General features: G+C 38.2%; 2 protein-coding genes across 2 annotated transcripts in view; both read left to right on the forward strand.

Moving 5' to 3' along the window:
• LOC136695337 (uncharacterized) overlaps window positions 1–4392 on the forward strand; it is an 8778-nt gene extending 4386 nt beyond the window's left edge. The window contains exons 5-7 of the mRNA XM_066669371.1: window positions 3017–3253; window positions 3562–3660; window positions 4252–4392. Coding sequence (XP_066525468.1) covers window positions 3017–3253; window positions 3562–3660; window positions 4252–4337 — 422 coding nt within the window. The 3' untranslated portion in view covers window positions 4338–4392. The remainder of the gene's footprint in view (window positions 1–3016; window positions 3254–3561; window positions 3661–4251) is intronic.
• A 1778-nt stretch (window positions 4393–6170) lies between these two features.
• arl3l2 (ADP ribosylation factor like GTPase 3, like 2) lies at window positions 6171–13537 on the forward strand. The gene is made up of 6 exons (XM_066669624.1): window positions 6171–6188; window positions 8244–8387; window positions 10089–10205; window positions 10618–10668; window positions 11615–11800; window positions 13048–13537. The coding sequence occupies exons 1-6, from the start codon at window positions 6171–6173 to the stop codon at window positions 13093–13095; spliced, it is 564 nt and encodes a 187-aa protein (XP_066525721.1). The 3' UTR covers window positions 13096–13537.
• The last annotated feature ends 1830 nt before the right edge of the window (window positions 13538–15367 follow it).

Below are 15367 nucleotides of genomic sequence, written 5' to 3' on the forward strand. Positions count from 1 at the left end.
AGCCACACTTAGGTTGACTAGAATCAGCAAAGACACACAGTCTTGATCAGAAGCATAAAAAAGATAATTTGTTATTTTAACAAGTGCTGTCTCTGTGCTATGATGTGGCCTGAATACAGAATGTAAATAACTGTGATTCCTATGAAGATATGAACAGAACTGCTGGGCTACAGTTTTTTATATATACATTTTAGGTTAGAAATAGATCTATAATTTGACAGTTCACTGGGATCAAGATTTGGTTTCTTAATAAAAGATTTAATAATAGCTAATTTAAAAGCTCTAAGTATATGTTATCCAGATTAAAAGAAGAGTTTACTACTGTTAGAGGAGCTTTGATTATAACTGGTAGTACTTTTTTAGGTAGGTTTGTTGAAATTGTGTTGAGTTCATAAGTTGCGGAATTTGAAGATGAAATAATTTTCCCATTTCTGGCTGCTTGAGTGGGGAGAATCCTTGTGATATGTCTTCTATAACTATGTTTTGTGTTACATTAGCTACATCAGATGACAGACAGATTAGAGAAAATACTACTAGGTGAATTTTTGTCTAATAATGTTTTTTGTATTGAAAAAGTCCATAAAATCCTTAGTGTTGTAGACAGCTGGTGTCATCGGTTCTGTGCCTGCCTGATTCTTAGTAAGTTTTGAGATCATGCTAAATACAATTCTAGGATTGGTTTTGTGGTTCTCAATATCAGAATAGACTCTCATTTTGAGCATAAAGTTGCATAGTTCATAGCACACATTAACATTTTTGGCATTTGGTAGACATTCTAAGAGTGTGCTCATGCTAGACAATCTGTACTGTGCCTGGGCACATTCCATCACTTTGTTTGACTAGTGTGAGTGCTCCAACCTTTGCTTGAGGATTGTAAACTGAACCGTGCCCAAGCCCACCTCTTCAAGTGGGTGCCCGTACACAGAACGTGAATGCAGCAAGGCACGATATGAATCAGCTGAGCCAAGAGTGTGTACACCCTAAACCTGAGTGACATATTGTTGTAATCATGTTACAGATGCAGGCTAAAGTTCAGTACTGTTAATAATGAAATTTTAATTGACACAGTTAATCATCCAACCATCCACTTGCAGTCTTGACACACTATCAACCAAATTTTTAAGTGTGTTTCACACTATCGCACCAGACCTACTCCACATTGTAAGCACCTCACTCATGTCGGGGCTCTTTCCGAGCTCCTCACTAAAAACTGCAGTTGTAATGCCTCTTTTAAAAAAGAAAAATTTAGAATCATCTCAGATTAGTAACTACAGACCAGTTTCTAATTTACCGTTCATTGGCAAAATCATTGGGCAAAATCATTGAGCAAAATCACTAGTTTCTTGTCCATAAATAGTAGCCTAGACAAATTCCAGTCCGGGTTCCGGTCTAATCACAGCACTGACACTGCTCTAATCAGGGTAATTAATGACATCCGCTTAAATACAGAGGCTGGAAAGGCATCTCTTCTATTACTTCTTGGCCTTAGTGCTGCCTTTGATACCATTGACCATAAGATTCTTATAGAAAGACTCGCTAACTGGGTTGGACTCTCAGGAACAGTTCTGAAGTGGTTCGTTTCCTACCTGGAACGCAGGAACTACTTTGTAAAAATAGAAAATAATATTTCAGAGAACACGCCAGTGACCTGTGGTGTCCCCCAGGGCTCTATTCTTGGTCCACTTTTATTTAATTTATATATGCTTCCTCTTGGCCAGATTCTACAGGACTATGGGCTGTTCCTATCACAGCTATGCAGATGATACTCAGATTTACATGGCCCTGTCCCCAAACGACTCTGGTCCAGTTGATTCATTAAGCAAGTGCCTTGAACACATCACAAACTGGATGGGACACAACTCTCTGCAGTTGAATAAGGATAAAACAGATTTTTCTTTTCGGGAACGGCAATGAGAGACAAATATTGGCTACGTATCTGGACTCGAGAGCCCTCAAATGTAAAGAACTCGCTCGCAACCTTGGTGTATTAATGGAATCTGATCTCTGTTTTAGTCTCATATTAAAGCAGTTACTAGATCAGCATTTTACCATCTTAAGAACATCAGTAAGATTAGAGATTTTCTGACTAAACCAGACCTGGAGAAACTTATCCATGTCTTTATTTCTAGCAGGATTGGTTACTGTAATGGTCTCTTAGCTGGACTTCCACAAAAGACCATTAAACAGCTTCAGCTGATTCAAAATGCAGCTGCCAGAGTTCTCACTCGGAGCAAAGGAAGAGATCACATCACCCCCCCCCCCCATCCTCACATCCTCTGTTACAGAATAGACTTTAAGGTGTTATTACTGGTCTATAAATGTCTAAATGGTGTAGGACCAGTGTATTTATCAGATCTGTTACAGAGATATGAGCCGAGCAGAGCTCTCTGATCTTTAGGAACTAGTGCATTAGTCCTGTCTCAGGTCAAAACTAAACATGGAGAGGCAGCGTTTAGCTCCTATGCCACTTTTAAATGGAATCAGCCGACTGAGAATATTAGAGGATCCCAGACTTTAGACACTTTTAAATCAAAACTTAAAACACTCCTGTTTGAGCAGCTACAGCTCGGTTTATAATATTCTGCACTTTTATTTCTGTAACGGCATTTAATTTCTTTTGTTTTATTGTATTATTTAATAATCATTTAATCATTTTATTATTTTAATGTAATTGTTTTATTGGACTTTTATGATTTTATTCTGGCTCTTAATTTAACTGTTATTTTCCCCCCTGTAAAGCACTTTGAATTGCTTTTGTATGAAAGGTGCTGTATAAATAAATTTGCCTTGCCTTGCCTTGCCTTGTCTAAAGCAGTGTTGGGAGTTTTGTCCAAGGATCTTCCTTGTTCGAGCATGGTGTGTTAACTTGAGTAGAGAACTGAACCCTAGTTTTCTGCACAGACATCAGCAGTGTTACTCACTATGAGTTACCAACCTACACACTCACTTTACATTTATGCATCATTTTTATTGACCTTTGTCCTTTTGACCCCCCCCCCCCCTTCTGTCTTCACAGTGCAGCTGAATGCAAGCTCTTTCACGATTGAAGAAGGAAATTCACTGAACGTGACCTGTGTTTATAACGTGTCTCAGAACCTGGTCACTGGCTTTGAGTGGACACAGGGTGATAAGGCGTCAGTAAAAACAAACAGCAGTGTTTTTACTGTGGCTACCAAGAAGACAGTAAAGCTGACTTGTTGTGTTGTGTGCATCAGTGGAAAATTATGTGCCTCTCAGATTATCACTGTAAATGGTGATTATATTTTACATTCTGATTTGCTTTGGAGAGGTGTCACATGAGTTACACATTCATAGACGCGATGAGAACTTGTTAAGGACCAAAATTCATTATCCAATTTATCAGGTTCACTTATCATTTAGATTCACAAAAGCTGGCTGTATCTCATCAGTTACTGCACTAGTTTATGAGCATTACAAACCATAATATATCAGTTATGCCATAGCAATAAAGTTTAAAATTTCAGTAGGACCGTGGGTCTCAAATGCGAGTACAGTGATCCTGAGTGTGTAATTTCGATTGTTTTCTTTATGTTCTTGCAGATCCGACTGTACTCATTCTGGTCATCTGTGGAGTATCTGCTTTGGTCGTTATTATCCTGCTGGCTATCATTATGAAAATCTTGATGAAGAGAAATGAAGGTGAGTTTGGCGTCATAAAACTCAGTCAACAAAAGACAGATCACATTGCCTAATGTACAGTGGTGTGAAAACCCTCCAATGTGGCTGAATAACTACAATTCTGCAAAGATGAGTGGGCCAAAATTCCTCCACAGTGCTATGAAAGACTCGCTGAAAGTTACCGAAAACGCGTGGTTGCTGTTGCTACTGCTAAGGGTGGCCCAACCAGTTAATAGGTTTAGGGGGAAAACACTTTTTCCACACAGGACCATGTAGGTTTGGATTTTTGTTCTCCCTTAAAGATAAAAGACTTCAATTAAAGACTGCATTTTTTGTTTACTTGTGTTGTCTTTGACTAATGTTTAAATCTGTGTGATGATCTGAAATATTTAAGCGTGACAAACATGCAAAAAAATAAGAAATCATGAAGGGGGCAAACACTTTTTCACACCACTGTACATGTATTGGGATTCCATAGCTTTAACACTCTCTCTCTCTCTCTCTCTCTCTCTCTCTCTCTCTCTCTCACTCTCTCTCTCTCTCTGTGTGTGTGTGTGTTTGAATGTGTGTGTGTGTGTGTGTGTGTGTGTGTGTATCTCTGTATCTCTATAGTTCAAAGGGAGGCTAGGAAACGTCAGCGGCAAAGAAACATGGAAAACATTTCCAGCCCTGGCACCACCGTAACAGGCTACTGGTGAAAATAGAGAGAGAGAGAGAGAGAGAGAGAGAGAGAGAGAGAGAGAGAGAGAGAGAGAGAGAGAGAGAGAGAGAGAGAGAGAGAGAGAGAGAGAGAGAGAGAATGTGTTGCTGTGCAATTTTACACTACACAATATTTAGCCCATTGGTGGTATGAGAGGGCAAACTAGACAATCTTTCGATGTATTATTTGTTTTTCTCCCTTTTTTCATTTAGTACAGTGGTACTCTTACCTGGTCCCAGACCAAAATGCAATTTATTACAGACCAACAAGAAAACAAAGGGCAAGGGCAATTTTCCGACAACAGTGACATCATTCAGCAGGCAGCTTTGTATTATTTGCTTTATTTTTAGGATCAGCATTAGCTTTTATCTTATTAGATGCTATTTTTCCTGGGGTCCCATAGACGTATTATACAAAATAATAGCAAAGAGCCATGCGTAACCTTTATAATAAAACCAAAGTGAAACTAAACAGTAAAACACAAAAATTGAAGAAAATGAAAAATAACAACAAAAGAACAATTTAAAACATACAATAGTAATAACAATGATACAGTAAAATAGCAAACTTGAAAACAGTAATCACACATTGTTTCAATGACATGGCCCTCAAACTCAGTTTTAAGCTCCTCCTTAATGTATTACACTGATTGCATTTTCAGTAGAAATACATAAACGTACAAGTAATGATAACAAACGAGCAAACTATGTGAATATGTGCTTAATAAATATGTGAAATATAGCTTAACTTGTTTGTACCTAATGTCATTTTTTTTTCGTGGTATAAACCCCCAATAAACTATTGCAAAAATAAACAGCAGGCAATTGTATGAAATGTGGCTAAAGCTAGCCTTTAGCCTCTGTTTAGTCAAAGTGTGTTGGCAGCAGTCTTTATGAAGGCAGGGTAGATACGGTTACTGCTAGATTGAATCTGATGGGACTGCGAGCTGAAGCACACCTAACCCACGCTAACATGGCAAGTGTTCACATGTTAAGAGATAACACACTTAATCCCAGAATACGTCAAGTAAGCTAAAAATAGTTTCTGCAACAGCAGGAGTGCTGTGAAAACAGAATAAAGCTGGAATGTCATGGGAATATATTGAGTAACACAGCAGTTACATGCTTTAAAATTAAACAATATTGAACAGATTGATATTTCATAAAAATCTTAAGTATTAGATATGTTCATATGTCTGTGTTTGAAGGCATTAAAAGTTTATTTTATGTGCTCACATTTAATCTTTTGTATCAGACACTGTGATTAAACTGGAGATTTATACTTGTCTGTTTCACTGCTTTGCTGAGAGTGATCCACTACCCGAAAATGTCCAGACATTTATCATCTCTATGGTCAGAAACTGCAACTACAAGATAGTTATCTAGACAGAGAAATGAGTGTAGATTACAAGAGAGAGAAGCATAGCACTGATTAGAATCTGCTCTAGTGAGCAATGCTGTTTTGTCTGGGTGATTCCCCACAGTAGCAGCTTGTATAGAGATAATCCATGTAAAGCCTCAACACACACACACACACACATATACACACACACACACAAGGTAGAGAGAGAGAGAGGTTCATTCTGTCCTTCTAATCTCTTCACTCCCCTCCTCCAAGATTCATTAACACTGACCTCAAGATAAATCACAACATATAGGAGGACACACACACTCATATTCCTAAAAACAAAACCAACAACTGACCTGAGTGTGTATAGTAAGCAACAGAACCCCTAAATTACACCTGGACTGTGTTGGGATTATTTGCATCGCTGGACTCACATGCAATGGAGTAAAGTAGAGAATGTAGACACGCCTGGGAGAGAATCAAGATGGGAGAAGCTCAAAAGGTATGTGTGAGCAGGACCGATTAGTGCTGATACTCACAATTGAGCTCATATTAATAAATCAGAGACAATCCGTAACAAAAAAATGATATTGGTTTTAAAAATATATATTATAATATGTATCACATACATTTAGTCTTTATGTTATTTTAAAACAAAAGTAAAATGAAAGTGGACTGTATTTTTAAAGTTAGATTTTCAGTGGTGTTACAATTTCAATAACAGACTGTATTTTAAACTTGAATTACACATCAATGTTGGTAACTTGCTTTTGACATCAATGGTAGGAAAACTATATTATAGCACTTCCTTAAATATAATTGACCTCCAGGCTCTTCATTTGAAAGAAAATTCTTAGTTTGCCAAAAGATACATGTGCCAAATTATAACACAAGTGTGATAGTATTTCTATCATTAATACTATATTCCATTCATTCATTCATTCATTATCTGTAACCGCTTATCCAATTCAGGGTCGCGGTGGGTCCAGAGCCTACCTGGAATAATACTATATTCCAATTAATTTTAATCCATTCCAATTATGAATTTTTGCTTCAGGCTAGCCATCAAAGCATCAGTGTAAAATATTATGTTTGGCTTCAAAGTCTTAAGCAAAGAATGAGGACATTTTAGTCAGAGGAAGGCCAGTGGCCCATGCTAATCTAATAATGCTAATCTGCTAGCTATTACTTGAATGAAGCTCTCAGCTAAATTAGCTAATTTTCCACATAAATGTGGACCACACATAATTGCCCTGGTGGCCATTTAGTTTTTATGTTTTTCCTCAATGAATAATTACACCACAGTGTTGTTATTGTTTGTGTTATTTAGGACGATTAGCTGACAACTATCGTTTTAGATAAGTACAGTTTTAAGGAGATCAAGTGGTTGAGGTAATGATGATGTAATGCTTAAAGGAATTAACTTTTTGATATATTTGCCAAATTAAACAAAGCCTGCGTAATCCCTGAATTGTCATAGATACATAAGTATAAAAACAACACTTCAAATGAAAGAAATAATTTTTAAGTACCACACTGCATCTTTAGTTTCAAAGTCAAATAGACTGCAGAAATGACAAATTATTCAATAATATTATTTCATATCAATTTTAAAATTAAATGCCTTTTTCTTCATGTAATATTTTCATGGCATATAAAGTTGTCACTAACAGTGAGACTTTCTGTGACCATTTTTCTCATTATTTTCATATTTATTTATGATGTTTCAATTTGTGTGACATACTGACAAAATAATACTCAAAATTATAAATAATTGTATTGCTAATCATTTTAGACACAAATGAAGGACAAAAAATAAACAGATATAAATGTAACTGGTAACACTTTACAGTAATGGTGCATTAATTAACCGTACTTAAGGCAGTTTTAAGTAATAAGACAGTAATTACTAATTGACAGCATTACTAAATGATTATGTAAGGTCACAATTAATCATTAATAATAGAAGAACCAGCATTGTTTTAGAATATTATAACATTCTAAATGAATGCTACTTAATGTTAGTTGGTTTTTTTTGTTTGTTTTTTTTAATCATTAATTATTTATTTGTTCAGTAAGTCCTACATATCATGAATTAATGTACCCTTGTTGTAAAGAGTTCACTTCATGCAGTTTAGAGTTGCAAAATCAGTAGGCACAACACACCCTGGACAGTGCACCTGTCCGTCACAGGGCATCACACACAGTCACTCACACATTTTATTGTGTGACACTTTTTATAGCCAATCCACCTACCAAAATCATTTTATTAGACTAGTTGATGAAATTGTGCTCCCAGAGACATCACACCAAACTCCTCACAGACAGTAACCAGAGGCGGGGTTTGAACCTGGCTTTGGACTGTGTGACAGTGACCCTACCTGTTGTACCATCATGCCACCACTAGACACCAATTTCCTGGGGTTAATTCTTAATTAAAATAGTTGTTTGAGTTTACTGACTCACTCTGATGTTAGATGTTGTTAAGTGTCGTATCTGTTAAGAGGTCTGTGTTGTCTGCAGTAAGGTAATATTTGTGTGTGGGGATTTCACCCAGGGCTTGCTCTCTGTTATTGAGAAACTGAAGGGCTCGTCAGAGCAGGAGGTGAGGATACTTCTTCTTGGACTGGACAATGCAGGAAAAACCACCATCCTAAAGTGCCTGGCCTCAGAGGATGTCAGCACTATCACACCTACACAGGTAAATCCTCCTCCTACTCGCATCAGCTTTAGAGGTAATGACCCAGAATCATGGGGGCAGTTCTCTGTTACACAAGTGAACTAAATTAAGATTAGTTTTAAACAAAAAAATGAGTGGTCGATACGGTATTAATGCAACAGTATGTGTTTTTATTGGTGCATGGAAGGCAACAAAGTATTTAGTTATAATAACTTGGAAAGAACAAATAAAAACTAACAGAGCCACATTTAAATATTCAGTCAAAATTCAGAGAGATGGTTTCCTATCCTGCTCCAATAGTTACATAGTACAGTTTCTGCAGTGCTGTGTTCAGCTACAACAGGGGCCCTATTCTGCTTATTACAGATGAGTGAAACATCACAGCGATTATGAAGCTGTAAATGTAAGGTAATAATTCCTTTAAAGCCATAGCTTGTTTGTTTGTGTCAAGATACATTTAAAATAACCTTTTGTCATACTGCATTGAACACAATATATGCTGTAAAAAAACAGTGGAAATACGACAGAGAATATCATCAGTAGGCACAATGAGCTAATGCTTCAGCCTATACCTTTTCGGTTTGTATTTGTTTTGACTGTCATATCCATTAATTTAATATTTGTTATCATTATTATTGTATATATTGTATTCATTTTGAAAACCGAAATAAACCGTAATAAAATAAATTTCCCCTCCCCTAAATTTTTGTTTCTAGGCCTGAATTTGTTGATGGAGCTTCATCGGAATTGTGGCCTAAAACTAGAAATTTTTTTGTTATCATCATATTTTCTATATGCCACACAGTCACACAGCTCCATGGACCTGGAGGTTGTGGGTTCAAGTCCCGCTCCGGGTGACTGTCTGTGAGGAGTGTGGTGTGTTCTCTCTGTGTCTGTGTGGGTTTCCTCCGGGTGACAGTCTGTGAGGAGTGTGGTGTGTTCTCCCTGTGTCTGTGTGGGTTTCCTCCGGGTGACTGTCTGTGAGGAGTGTGGTGTGTTCTCCCTGTGTCTGTGTGGGTTTCCTCCGAGTGACTGTCTGTGAGGAGTGTGGTGTGTTCTCTCTGTGTCTGTGTGGGTTTCCTCCGGGTGACTGTCTGTGAGGAGTGTGGTGTGTTCTCCCTGTGTCTGCGTGGGTTTCCTCCGGGTGACAGTCTGTGAGGAGTGTGGTGTGTTCTCCCTGTGTCTGCGTGGGTTTCCTCCGGGTGACTGTCTGTGAGGAGTGTGGTGTGTTCTCCCTGTGTCTGCGTGGGTTTCCTCCGGGTGACTGTCTGTGAGGAGTGTGGTGTGTTCTCCCTGTGTCTGCGTGGGTTTCCTCCGGGTGACTGTCTGTGAGGAGTGTGGTGTGTTCTCCCTGTGTCCGTGTGGGTTTCCTCCCATGGTCCAAAACACATATTAGTAGATGGATTGGTGACTCAAAAGTGTCCGTAGCTGTGAGTGTGTGACTGAATGTGTGTGTGTGTCTGTGAAGGACTGTCGTCCCCTCCAGGGTGTGTTCCTGCCTTGTGCCCAATGATGTGACTGTGTGGCAGATAGAAAATATGATGATAACAAATAAAATTCTAGTTTTAGGCCACAATTCCAATGAAGCTCCAATTAATTAATTCATGAATATCTGTGATTACACAGCGTTTATATATGCTGAGATATTTTTCTCACAGATTTGATTAGGTTTCATTTGTTTTTATCCACTGTCACATAGATTGCTGTGTGCTGTATTTGCAGGGTTTTAACATAAAGAGTGTGGCATCGCATGGGATGAAGCTGAACCTGTGGGATATTGGTGGACAGAGGAAGATAAGGTCTTTCTGGAAGAAATACTTAGAAAACACAGATTTACTGGTGAGGAAAGGACAAGGTGTCTCTGTGTGTTTCTTTTCCCCAACTCATATTCCACATGTAATCACCTGGACGTCTGGCTTTGAATAGAGATAGCTGCGTTTGGTCCTGACTCACAGGCTCCATTGTTTATAGAAGGAGATATTTGCATGTTATTTCTGCTGTCTGACGTTACACCGGAGTCTCTCTTTCCTTCTCTTTTTTCCCCTCTTTCTGCCATCTGTCCAGTCTACATCATTCATTATGGTGTCCTTTTACTTTAACTATGCTTCCTTTTCATTACTGCGTTCAGTTAACTTTTAGAGTATATCTTAAAACAGAGAGATGTGCTGTTAAATGTATTATTAGCAAAATATTGCTCCAGCTTTGGACACTTTTGTTGACACTTTGGACACTGGTTTTTACTTGTTTCCAGATCTATGTAATAGACAGTGCAGATAAGAAGAGGTTTGAAGAAACAGGAATGGTAAGACTCAACATTTTAAACAGTATTTTTCAAAAATCAGAGACCACTGTTCAAAAATGCTATCAATGCGTATTTCAGAAAACATATAACAGAAATGTACACCAAACATCTAATTTACAATATCAAATCTATCCATATTTTCTTTGTTTACTGTTGTGAAACCTACCCACACAAACATGAGCTGAGGTAAAAACGTGTCTCAAAAGTTAGCAAAGTAAGGCACAAGGTTATCAACTTTCAAAAGAAATGGGAAAGTTAATATAAAATAAATGAAAAACAGGATCTTCCAAAACCTCAGTGATTAAACAATTGCTAGATATGGATAAAATAGGACTTCTAACAACCACATAGGACAAAACCCACCATTAATTAACTTCCCTTGGCTCTTTTAACTTAGAGATATCAAGGTTCAGATCTGAACAACATCCACAGGTGTTTTTGCACATACCTCCACTGTGAGCAGACAATGCAACACTGACCTGAAAAATTATATTGCTCTTAATAAACTGTTACTGAGAATTAAATATAAAATAAGACATTTTTCTCTTAAGAACTGAAACTGGACATTCAGGCATGTTGTTCACTCTCTTATAACATCTCTTGGTAACTCTGAACACAGTACAGTACGCCCTGCTGGCCTTCCTTTATATTTGTGAAATGGCCACGTAGGCCTTTATTCTAGACAACAACTGTGTTGTGAAGAGAATTTACATCTCCGTGATTAAACCTGATAAAAGAAACACTGATATTACAGTGTTATGATTGTATCAGAAACTTTAAATAACCTTCTAAAGACTTTAATGTGTTTATACATTTTCCAAGGGTGATATTTAGTGTTAAAATAATAATGGTTAATTTCTCTCTCTCTCTCTCTCTCTCTCTCTCTCTCTCTCTGTGTGTGTGTGTGTGTGTGTGTGTGTGTGTGTGTGTGTGTGGGTGTGTATAGGAACTGTCTGAGCTGATAGATCAGGAGATCCTGAAGGGTGTGCCAATACTGATCTTTGCAAATAAGCAGGATCTGGCCACAGCATCTCCGGCCAGTGAGATTGCAGAGGGACTCAACCTACACACCTACAGAGACCGAGTGTGGCAGATCCAGGCCTGTTCAGCAGTGAGCGGGGAGGGAGTGCAGGTGAATACCATTAGGGGGCACTACAGGCCATATTGTTATTATTTTCATTTCATATTCCTAAACAGTGAAATGTGCACACTGTAAAATCTGCTGGATCTTTTTTTAAAAATTTCACAGTACAGTGAAATGACTTTAAATTTGTGCTGTAGATTACACTTTATGTAATATTGAAATAAAGGACAGCACAGCTGCATTGCAGGCCACACAGCTTTGTGTCCTGGGTTTGATACCTGCCCCAGGTCATTGTATGTGAGGAGTTTGGTGTGTTTTCTCTGAGTCTGCATGGGTGCTCCAGTTTCCTCCTAAACAGGAGTTGCCTGCTGGAAGGTGGATTGGCAAAGTGAAACTGCCCACTGGTGTAAGTGGTGATACGTCCAGTGTGTGTTCCTGTATGTGCCCAATGATTCCAGGTTAGCACCAGCCCTGGAAGCATTCCATTTCATGTCCAGATTTTAAGTGGAGAATAGATCATTTGGATATGTGTGCTGTCATTCATTCATAGTTTTCTGATTCACATCACTGACGTCCCCCTCCTTTATTCACACCAATCAGAGCAGAAACACACATCCCGTTTGAAGGACTATTTGTGGCCTGCTAGGCTGAAGCTGGCACCATTCACTCTCTAAGTTCAGCCTTTAAGATCAAGATAAAGCACTTAACGTAGAATGAATGAATGCACGAATAAGGACAGGAGTCAGCAAGTCCAAGCAAATTTCCATCTTTAAGATGTATAATGCTGTTGTCCTTTGGTATTAATGGTTTGGTTGCAGGAACCCTGCAGATAATAAAATCAGCGGAGAAGTGTTTGCATATCACCTACACATTTCCTCCTGTAGGTAAATACTGTAAATAGCTGTTATTGTGTATAGCTCAGAGAATAACGACAAGAAAGAAAGTCTATTAAGTACAAATGCAATCATCTTAGGCCTAATTTAATAGTTAAACTGCAAGATGAACAATGCTCAAAAAACGAGTGGAGAGAGTAGATCTGTGAAATTGTGGTAGATAACAGCAGGTTAGTATGTCCTTGGACAAGACTGCTAACATAGCATTAGCCGCTAACTTTGAATTAGGTGTTTTAATACTCTTTCAAACACAGATTCACACATTTTCAAGCTGCCACAGAGAATGAAGTAGGATCAGCGAGAAGGGACAAAGCCTATAAGGAAAGAGCAGTGGGGTAGTTGTTATATGTTTATTTATGTGCACCTTACTGTTTCTGATTCCTGTGTACTTTGCATTCACAGGATGGTATGAATTGGATCTGCAACGACATTGTAAACAGGAAGAAATGAAGATGCCTGTCCACACTGCGTTAAACAGTTGTCTGATCTCATCCAGGTCAGTGAAGCAAGCACGGTGTTCAGCCGAGGCATTCATCTATATGTAGCCTGTTTTGATTTATAATTATCCACTGTATTTTTACATTCCATAAAATATGACGATATCTCAACTGGAAAACTGGAGTTCTACCCTTCCTTCCTGTTTTCAATTGTGTTTAACCTACCCACTGTAATCAAGTAAAAGTATTAGCAGGTCTGTGTGTGTGTGTGTGTGTGTGTGTGTGTGTGTGTGTGTGTGTGTGTGTGCCACTGCTGTGTTCAACTGGAATGGAGTGTGTGTTAGTGGTCATGGTCTCAATTTGAAACACTTCAAAAAAATTCAAAGCTCAGAAATAAGTTTTTCTTTCCAGTAACTCCAGTAACTGTATCAACTAGCTTAACTCGAGAGGAAGAGACTGTGAAATGTAGACCTACTGTTGGATTTAATCATACATGTTCATTAAAGACACTGGCTATTCTTTCCATTTTGTCTTTTTCTTTATTTATATACACTTTAAAACATTGTGTTTTTAGGAACTCAACCTTCCTGTCTCGCCGCGGTATAGATATGAGGTCACACATAGGACAAACACCCTTAGGGCCTTTCCTAAACAGCAGAAGGCCTCTTCAAACTCTGTACTTCAGTGACATCAACAACATGCATTAAACAGAAATAGAGGGCAAAAAAAAACTTGAGAGCACTAGGTTCAAACTTGTGCCTTTAGTCAGACTTGCATTGCACTTGTCATATCAAGTGATCATTTTATAATTACTAATTATAACACTAATTATACAGTGGCTCAAAATAAGAGTAGAAGCAGAAGAACATGCAGCTCAGTTATAAGAAAAATGAATGAACAAATGCCTTTTTATTCATATATTTCTGTATGTTTTCATTTCTGCCATGTTGGTTTGACTGCTGTGAACAGACCTCTCGTTGGTACTGGCCAGTATCTCAAGACACTATTAGTAAAGGTCTTCAGGTAATGCAAAAATAACCTAATGCCGTCGGTGAAGTATGGTGCTGGACAGATGACATTTAGAGTTTCTGTAAAAAGCCTGTGGACATTGTATGATTTTATCACAGCCTCTTCCAGAAGACATGGACTGGGTTGTGGGTGACACTTTACAATAAAGGTACATTATTCATGTTATTTAAGACAGTAATAAGCCGTAATTAAAGGCTAGGTAATGTCTATATTAACCAAGTAACTCTTTTAAGAACTCTTTTAAGAACCATGTACCCTTATTATGAAGTGTTACCGGTTTGTGGCCTGGGCATCGATAGCAATAGGAGCTTAACCAAATCTAGAATGTTCATCTTTAGAAGCATAAGCAAATGCATATATATGCGTATTTTTCTGGATGTCCACAGCATCAGTTTTAGCATCTTGTTTCCATCCTGCATACAAAGAACACACAGAGCAGAGAGGAAACCAATATTCCTATATGCTAATCAGCAGAAGTAACAGGCAAATTACATAGGAGACCAAGTCATAAATCAGCAGTCATAAAAACACCTTTGGCAGATCGCTTGCTTTGTAGCCTATACTGACAGTCAAATTGTCTCGTCTATTTAAAATTTTTACAAACATGTGTACACTCACCAAGACAAAGGCCTTGTATTTATGGCATATGTGAATTAGTAAAATAATTCTGTCTGTGGTGAGATGTGGAATTTCTGTAATTATTTGGTTTTGATTTAGTGTAGTTAACCCAGTAAAGGCCTGTTAGCTGATGTAACAGAAACAGGGCAGGTACTTTCTCCTCCAAGCATGTTTAACTTTATAATGAAGTTGTGAGGGTTCATGTGTCTCAGAGGTAACATGTTTTAGCCTTCACCCTCTCAGCTTGACATTATCATGTTACTAGGGGAGACCTAAAAACAGATGATGTGAGAATCTGCAGTGTCCAACTGGAAATATAGAAAAGCTGTCTGTCTGTTTTTCCTGAGGTCCATGTTGTTTTTCTCTGATTTGGTGTCTGTGTTCAAATAAAATGCTGCTCGTTTCCTCCCTCTATCTCTCTGTTATCCTAAACTGATGTCATGTTCAAGCTCTAAGCCCTTCATGGAACGTCGCTATGGCAACGTTGCCGGAGAGAACAGCTTCTTCATCTGTAGCTCCTGCTCTCTCTCCCCTTTCTGTCCTCTCCTCTTCACATCCCCTCCTTTTACACTGGAGTATGCTGCATCTGTAGCATACCCACATCAGCAGAAGCTACAGAATCAGAGTTTACTGGATTC

Source organism: Hoplias malabaricus, chromosome 4 (genome assembly GCF_029633855.1).
Source record: "Hoplias malabaricus isolate fHopMal1 chromosome 4, fHopMal1.hap1, whole genome shotgun sequence".
In the NCBI taxonomy this organism is placed as follows: Eukaryota; Metazoa; Chordata; class Actinopteri; order Characiformes; family Erythrinidae; genus Hoplias; species Hoplias malabaricus.